The sequence below is a fragment of the Sinocyclocheilus anshuiensis genome, unplaced genomic scaffold (genome assembly GCF_001515605.1).
Source record: "Sinocyclocheilus anshuiensis isolate Anshui unplaced genomic scaffold, SAMN03320099.WGS_v1.1 scaffold1208, whole genome shotgun sequence".
NCBI classification, from domain to species: Eukaryota; Metazoa; Chordata; class Actinopteri; order Cypriniformes; family Cyprinidae; genus Sinocyclocheilus; species Sinocyclocheilus anshuiensis.
In genome coordinates, this window is record NW_015542424.1 from 365,391 (window position 1) to 374,313 (window position 8,923).

At 36.9% G+C, this 8,923-nt stretch overlaps 1 protein-coding gene across 5 annotated transcripts in view; it reads left to right on the plus strand.

The window, feature by feature from the left end:
* LOC107693522 (cell adhesion molecule 1-like) overlaps positions 1-8,923 on the plus strand; it is a 336,159-nt gene that overhangs the window by 306,878 nt on the left and 20,358 nt on the right. For 4 of the 5 annotated variants that reach the window (XM_016492934.1, XM_016492936.1, XM_016492935.1 and 1 more), the window contains one exon: positions 6,244-6,276. The exons of the other annotated variant lie outside the window; for it this stretch is intronic. In XM_016492934.1, the coding sequence (XP_016348420.1) occupies positions 6,244-6,276 (33 nt within the window). The remainder of the gene's footprint in view (positions 1-6,243; positions 6,277-8,923) is intronic. 5 annotated transcript variants of the gene reach the window in all.

Below are 8,923 nucleotides of genomic sequence, written 5' to 3' on the forward strand. Positions count from 1 at the left end.
AAACACCGGTATTCGGTATGAACCGGTATACCGCCCAGCACTACTGGAAACACTTTATTTTACATTGTTCGTGTTACACTATTTAGTGTTACTTTAGATAAAAGATAGATTTGACTCGACGCATTCTTCAATTTGAGTGTATATGGGATTTCTTCCCCTTCCATTTTATTGTGTTTTATTTTAACCCCTAAGTTTAATGCATTGGTGTGAGCATTAGTATTAGTGATAATTGCCTCAGCAAACACTAATCATGAAAATATTTGATTACAAGCAGCTTTCCAAAACAAGTAACATTGCCACTGTAAAATAATGTGTTTTTTCTAGTTTTCCTACATACCATTATAAAGCAAATGCAATATTCTAGATAAATGGACACTGCAAAAGGCACAGCTAAAACAATGTTTACCTCATTAATGACATGTTTGGCCTTGCTAATAAAACACTGGTGAATACAATTTTTCTTTTTTGCAATTGATTAAAAAAGAGCATAAATGAAGTCGGCATCCGATTCATTTTAGCAAGTAACAAAAAATAAATAAATAAATAAAAATGAGGGAGGGGAGGGGAGGGGAGAGGGAGGAGAAAAAAAGTGCTTTTGTCAGGGCTTAAATTGCATAAACACCATCTGGTAAACTGATTTTGGAATTGAACAAATGAATTGCCCAGCAAAAGCACTTGCACATAAGATAGAAGTCCATTTCTCTCCCTGTCTGATTCCCGCAGCAGAATACAAGCCAGACAAAGAGAGATGGCTCGCTTGCAGAGAAAAGGATAATTCACTAAAGGTCAATTGCATTACCACAGGGAAAACAACCACTGCAGTGCTTTGATACACAACCCAGGGAGACCATCCTCTAGAATTTATTGCACTTAGCGTCATGCAAACACAGAAATGCTCCCAATAAGTCTTTTTTATGTAGAGGTATATTGTTATGGGAGCTATGATTACATTCTATGATGGCTAACTGGAAATAGGATGGTAGAACTGCGGAGAATATTCAGCCAGCCAAGCCTGAACCTGCCTGACATCACAGGCTGTCTAAATACAAACAGATAAATAATACACTCTTAATGAAAAAATAAACCTTATCCATTTGCTCATTACTGTCTCAGTCAGTCATATACTCAAACAGATGCCTAATGTATTTAGCTGCAAATTATACCTAGAACACATTCCTTCTTCATTTGGTTAAATGGGATATACAATGTAAATATACAGAGCATTCAGTGTGCTGAGAAATCATGAGGGGTGTCATTGGATAGTTATTGCCGAAGAAAAGCAGATGACAAAGTAAACTGAATGGTATATTCATGAACATGAGGACATTGATGCAAACCTCACCTTCAGTCTCTCTTCTAAGTTTTTAGGGATTGATAATATAATGTTAAAGGGGTGGTTACATTTACATTTCATCATTTAGCAGACGCTTTTATCCAAAGCGACTTACAAATGAGGACAATAGAAACAATCAAAATCAACAAAAGAGCAATAATATGTAAGTGCTGTGACAAGTCTCGGTTAGTCTAACGCAGAACACATAGCAAGGTTTTATATATATATATATATATATATAATAAATAAAAAGAAACAGATAGAATAGAAAAAGAACAGAGAACGCTAGTGTTAGTTAGAGGATCATTTTTTAAATAAATATAAAACAAGTCGAAAAAATAGAAAAAGAATAGAGAACACTAGTGTTAGAGGGTCAATTTTTATAAATAGAAAGCAAGTAGATGGAATAGAAAAAGAATAGAGAATGCTAGTGATAGAGGGTCAAGTGTAGATGGAAGAGATGTTTTTAGCCATTCACATATTAACATATTTGTTGTAATATGTATAAATAATTGTATAATTTTAATTATTATATATAATTATTATTGATCCTATAATGTGGACGGTAGATAGTATATATAAATATATATTTATAGTTATATACATATTTCAAAATGCTGGTTGTTCTGTAATTTACAGTAGGCCCTGTTAAATTAATATTGTTTTGCTTTTTTAATTTTTGGTTTAATTTTAATAATGTTTTCAAATTTATTTTGCATTTCGGTTTGTTTCAATATAACTAGTTTAATAGCTGACTATTTTCAGAAAAACACCTTTTCTGTGTCCTTAAAGGCTGTTTTGGGGGTTTCTATAAACGGCTTTAATGAAGCCCTTTTTGCACAATAGATTCATCACAATAGGTTACTCTAGTATATCTTTTCACATTTGAAATGAAGAGCTGCGTGGTGCTGAGATTCAGCAGTTGTGCCCTTCCCCTGGGCACCGGGTGCATGTTTCACTGTCGTCTCCTGTGCCACACAAAGCTGTCGCAATTAGCCGCGAAGCTGTGTGCCTATTGTCATCTCTGCTGATATCAGCTGCTGATGTAAGCAAGGACACCGCCTCAGGTGACCCACACTGAAACAAAGGGCCATGCACATGGGGGAAGCCGTTGCTCATCAGCAGACTTATTGACAGACTTCTGCCTGAACCAGTAATGGGCTTAGCAGGCTTCCAGAGGCCCTTTGAAGATTGAGAGTTGGAGGACAGCTTGAAGATTGTAATGCTCATTTTGGATCAGTTCCCCCATATATTTTTTTTCTGTCCCTGGATAGTAGTAAATAACCAGGACAGCTCCCTTACGTCCCTCCTGCTTCCTCCGTGTCTCCTCCCTTCTCAGCAAGAACATGCTCCAAACCATCTGCCTGATAGGAATCACAGCATGCAAGGAGTGATGGAAACCCTCCACTTTCCTCTTAATGTCAAATAATAACCTGAAGATATTATTGCTCATTTTGATTGTGTTTTATTCGTAGACTCATGCTTCATCTCAGGACTTTCTGCTTGAACTGTTCGCCTCAAGTACTCTGTGCCCACTTTTAGAGGTGCTTGACAGTTCATGTATGATAATGTTTCAAATGTCTCCGCCCAACGGCGCAGTGGCTCGAGACTTATACAAAGGCTCGCTGTGCAGCAGTAAGTGCGGTGTTATTCAAGTCGTTCATTTTTTCTGATGGTGGAAACACCTTTTGAAGGACCTAATGTCAGCGGTATGCTGAGAAGTTTCTTTAGTGATTATGTTAAAGGCCTTGCTGTGCTTTTGTGCCAGATGAACGCCTTTAATGATGGAGAGAGTTTTTTTATTTTGAGGACTAAAGTGCAGTCTAACACTAACACAGTGTGTTGATATAGATCTCCTGACCGTCTAAAGGTTCTTTACCTAAAGGCCTAACAGCAGGGATTGCAAGTAAAGCGTGCTCTCTGCTCTCTCTAGTTCTTGGCTATATGAACACAGCTTTTATAGCATGGCTGATGCCTGTGAACCTTTCACAAACCTCCTCAAAATACATTCAGCAAATTTCAGAATTCAAACATCTTTTTTGAATTCATGAATTGGAATTTGATTCAAAATCAAGGTGTGATTTGTGTTCATGTACATTCATGCTCATGTTCATTTGCGAGGTGTGTTCATGTACACTAATGTTATCAATTTCAAACGAGGCTTTTCTCTTTTAAGCTGACTGAAATAAGATACAGTAAATGGATAAATAATTATGATGATGATTATGATGATTATAATAAATATTCATTTTCAGTGGAGGTTCTGTAAGTAGAGTGCTGCAAGTTTAATAATTTATTATTTTCAAATAGTTTATCTCAGTGATATTTAATATTTAAATTTATTGATACATTTAATGTCACGTTTTGTTTACTTGTAGCTAGTTTTAGCAATTTTGTTTTCATTTTATGGTTTTATAATTTTACGTTTATAATATGATTTTATATAAAAAAAATGCAAAATGATAATATCTGTATATTAATTTTATCACTCAATCACTTTTCATTTGACTGAAATGATAATAATTGTTAACATCATTAATAAGTAGTGTGCTGCAAGTTTAATAATTTTGTGTATTCATTTTAAATACTGTTTTTCAGATATAATTTCACATTTTAGTGTAGTTGGTGGTCATTTCAGCAATTATTATGATTTTAGAAAATGCAAAATGATGATATCCTATAATATACTAATTTTATCACTCATAATCACTTTAAAATTAGGCTTTTATCTTTTGAGAAGCGTTTGCTTTGATTCTGATTCGCAGTCTTCACAGTTTACTGTATATTGAAGACAGACAGCAGAAAAAAATTATTTGCAATGACACAGGTCATTCCAGCCTCTGTAAGAATAATATTCAGTAAATGTTTATCACTCTATGAGTGCATTTCACTACAAATCAGAGAATTTTCCAGTTTATTGGACATTCTGTAAATCTAGTCTGAGTTAGCAACATAAACCAGGGGGGTGGGGGGTGGATCTTACCTACACCTGTCAGAAGTGCACTGCAAGTCGCATTGGATAAAAATAGCTTTCTAAATGGCTAACAATTCAAAACTAAAATGTTAACCCAGCATTCATACAGTAATTCATTTCTGTGTTTTCCTGCTCAGTGACACACTCATGTTTTAATCCAAAAAGCTCTCCATCCAAAAGCAACCAGTGCTCTTGATCTCCATCTTGTGATCCAATGAGCATGCCTCACTCATCTACTTTTGCACAGGAAATGCTTGGTATTCTACGCATCATCTGCACCGCTTCTTTCCATCAATCTCTGATAAATATTGAGAAATACTCAACTGAACTTGAATCATCAAAGCAGCAAGTGGATTAGGACTAGATCCTATCTAATCAAGCCGAGAAACACCAAGTTATGCTTTAAGGGCAAAGTTTGTGTTGCCCTAACGGTGATTGACATCTCTAATGTTTCTTCCCATAACGAGCACCTCTGCATCACGGCTCTCCTGGTGTGTTTGAAGTGCTCTCTGCCCTAAGGTGATGCACCAGGATAAGGGCTCACATTCCTCATGTTATGCGTTCACTTCCATATTTCAGTCGAGGCATTTCATCAGCTCAAAGCAGAAAGGCAGTCTTGAATTCCTCTGTTATATCAGAGGAATTACCTGGAGCGGTAATGCAGGTTTACGCTGAGATATCAACATTTCAAAAAGGCAGAGGCCTTATGGTGCGTTTTAATGACCAATTACGTACAATCGTAGCAAAGGCATTCAGTTGGCATTCATATACAATTCTACATCATATTCATTTGTCATATATAGTAGTGATTTGGCTTAAAAGTCCATGTGATTTTAATGTTTACTTCTGGCAAAGGCAAGCATATGAAAAGGTAATTTTATGTTTTAGTTATTATTTATCGAGAGTCCTGTGGTCTCGCTATATTGATCGAGCAGTGATTGTCAGCACCATTTGAAAATGATCTACGTTTACAAAGCAGCACACACCAGCGATTCAAGCATGCCCAGTTTAGACATTTTATGATTCTTAAGAGCTGAATTCAGATCCCACCACAGAATCATATTCCTCTCCCTCAATGCCAGAAATTATCTTGTAATAGAGCTTCATAATCAGTTAAGCTAGCAAGCTAAGCTGTTAACTGAAAACACAAAATAACGCTAAATTTGAATATGACTTTTGTAATATAATTCTGTTGTCATTTTTCAGTAATTGATTAGAAATGGTATGTATTTTGAATATAACAAAACATTGTAATTAAAGGGGAAAATATGGTAATTAAATAAGGGAAATAACGTTCTTATGTGGAACATGAAAGATTCTATTTTTAAGGATGTCTCATTTTATGTATTTTATTTTGTCCATACAATGATATGTTATGGGGTCCAGTGCAGTTTTGAACCCATTGGCTTTCATTGCATATACAAAAACATTTTTCTAAATATATTTTTGTGTGTTTTACATAAGAAAGAAAGTCATACAGGTTTGAAATAGCATGAGGTTGAATAAATGTTATTTTTTTGGATGAACTAGCCCTATAATTACCACATTTTCAGGATTAAAAATATTTACTAATTCTAATCAGGCACTGAATAGAGTAGCCATAGAAATCTTAGTCTCAGCTATTGAAATGGTTTTGTTGAGGAAGGTGGATTGGAATCTGTGGGATTCTTTGTACCAAGGTATTTTTGACACTCATATAGTCTTAGCTGTGCGTGATGATGCCCTGTTTGTTTGATGTGCAGAACATTTGATATTGTCCTCTAGTCATTCTCTTGTGAGCTTGTTTCAAAGTGTTGGTCATTGTTGTAATTGTGTGTAAATGCTTGCTTATCAGTTCCATTTGTTTTTTTCCCCCATTTCTCCTTTTTATGCATGCTGTTCCTCCTGTTTCCCTCCTCCTTCCTCCACACCGCACCTCCTCTCCTCGTGTGCTCAGACGCGGCGCCCAGCACTGAAGCCGCAGCTCATGGTTGGTACCTCTCCCTCCTTCTTCTGCCAGCACAGCATGGCATTCTCTGCATGCCAGCTGAGTACAGTACAGCACGTAACGGCGACATGCACGGGATGTGGGAATGAGACTAATGTGGATTTGCTGTATATGTGTCTGTCTGTCTGTCTGTCCGTCCGTATGTCACATCCTTTATCCCTTTCACCGTTCACCCGCGATGACCCACCCGTTCGCCACGGCACTCCTCTGGGAGTTTTAATCAGAGCATTCTCCGTGTAATTCCAGGCCACGTCTCACATCCACTCCTCCTGCATGAGCCCTTCTCGAGTCCTTGTTGGCATTTTTGACTTCTCACCTTTTCGAGTCCTCACACAGCTCCCAACAGACACTCGTAATCCACCCGCAATCATTTTTCATGAATTTAAATGACGTCCAAATGGCTGTTTTTGATTTCTGAGAAATGAACGGTGAGCCTTTTCTCTACATGACGCAGATGGCATTGTACTCCACCTTGGTGCGCCAGCTCCGCACTCAAATCACAGAACGGGGACCATTTGCATAGCTCACGGGCTTTATTGTGTTTTACAATATACCACGAAAGCGCTTTCTCAATTCATTAAGCCCTTTATCCTCGCTCTCAGTTTGCAGTGGCAGATGCTTGTGTAAATGTGTTAGATTTAGTATAAAGGCTTTTTGTGATACTGTGTAATTATGTCACCTGTGCCTTGTGAAACACCCTCTAATGATTTAATTAGCCATCATGTTGTGGCTCGCACCGGATCACACCTCAAAATTGACACTTTTCTGCACCCCCGGCCACCTCGCGAACCGATCGAGTCGTTTGTTTACATATATCTGCAACTTTCCATATGGAAAAGGTTAAACCAAAAACAAGCGGTAGAAGATCTAAAGGTTAGGGCTATTCTTTTGCATGTGCATAATTTGGACGTGCCTACAGAACGTGGTCAGGCTTGACTGTGTAGCAGGGCTATAATTGAGCTTTTGTACAGTTCACTGCATTTCTAAATACCATGTCACAAGGCCAATGTTAACCTTGTACAGTTATAGCAGCCTGGCAGTGATGTATAACTGAATCACTGTACGCTTTCCAATAATCCAAAGCAGTTTTTGATCCTACAAAATGTTTTCGGTCATGGAGAGAGAATGCAAGGTGAACCCAGGGGGCTTTGTCTCATGAAACAAATTGGTTTTAAATGTAGTGCTTCTTATCTTTGTGTTCTCTAGATGTGACATGGAGCGTTTTTGGTCTGGCTTTTATGTTGTTGCAGAACGGTGAAAAGGGTTAGTCATCTCAATGCTTCCTGTCCTCTCTTTCATTATCGAAATGGACAGGAAATGCCTTGTTTGTAAAATGTCAAGCATGCTCATCCATGCTTTAATCCGACTGTACAATTGGTGTCCTGACCTGTTGCGAATATGTGTTTCTGCTAATGCCAAGATGCTTGTTTGTGTTGGAAACAGCATTCCGCACCCCGTGGTATAAATGCACGAGAATTAAGTCACATTGTTCCCAGAATAAAGACGTCTAGTCTAGTCTAGCGCAGAGAGCAGCTCATGATGGCAGAGCAAAGCTCTATGTTCCTCCTCAGAAGATCCTCTCATTTGCATCTTGTCACACCTTGTGTGTTTTATGTGGTTCACTTTTGTAGCTGATGCACATACTCTGTTTACCATCTTATTTTCCTGGGTGTGCTACTCTCACTGTTCAGGAGATTTCTCTTCTCTCTGATAAAAGTCTTTTTTACCCTCTCTGGTGTAGCCTAGCAACAAGCTGTTCAAGCAATAAGTGGGGTTTTCAGCAGAGGTTGAGGTAGGAGGCTGACATAGTGGGCAAGATTCCTTGCTAGAACAGAAAGCTACAGCAATGCAACAGAAAACAGTCTTATTTGTGTATTTTTATTGCATTCATTCAACATTTTTATTGTCTCTTAGTCTTTTTGTCCACACACTATTTAGCAAAATAATCATTGGAAATCACCTTGCAATCTTTGCAAAATATGCACGGTCCCACTTTATATTAGGTGGCCTTAACTACTATGTACTTACATCAAAAATATATGTACAATGTACTTATTGTGTTCTTATTGGCAGGTTTGGTGGCATGGGTAGGTTTAAGGGTGGGTTCAGGTATAAGGAAAGGTTCAACAATGTAATTAAATGACAGAAATTAATTACAGATGTAATTACATGCAGATATTTTTTTTTAATATAAGTACAATGTAAAAACATGTATGTACACAATAAGTGTATTGTATCAAATTAATAATTTAAATATAAATACATAGTAGTTAAGGCCACTTAATATAAATTGGGACCGTTATTAACATTAAAAATAACTTTTGATTGTCTTATTGTGCACAAATTAGCAATATCACCTAGGTTTGGATAACATTTTTCAAGCCAATCGCCTGAACTATAAAGTTATAAACTGTAAAGATCCAGCTATGACATTATTAGTGAATATTATTACATTAATACACGGATGCGTTTAATGATATAACTGACCATGTGTATTTTTATTTTAAATATAATGTTAAGTATTATTTCGTTCTGTTTGTCTTTTCATTTCACACACACACACACACACACACACATACATATATATATATATATATATATATATATATATACAGGTGCATCTCAATAA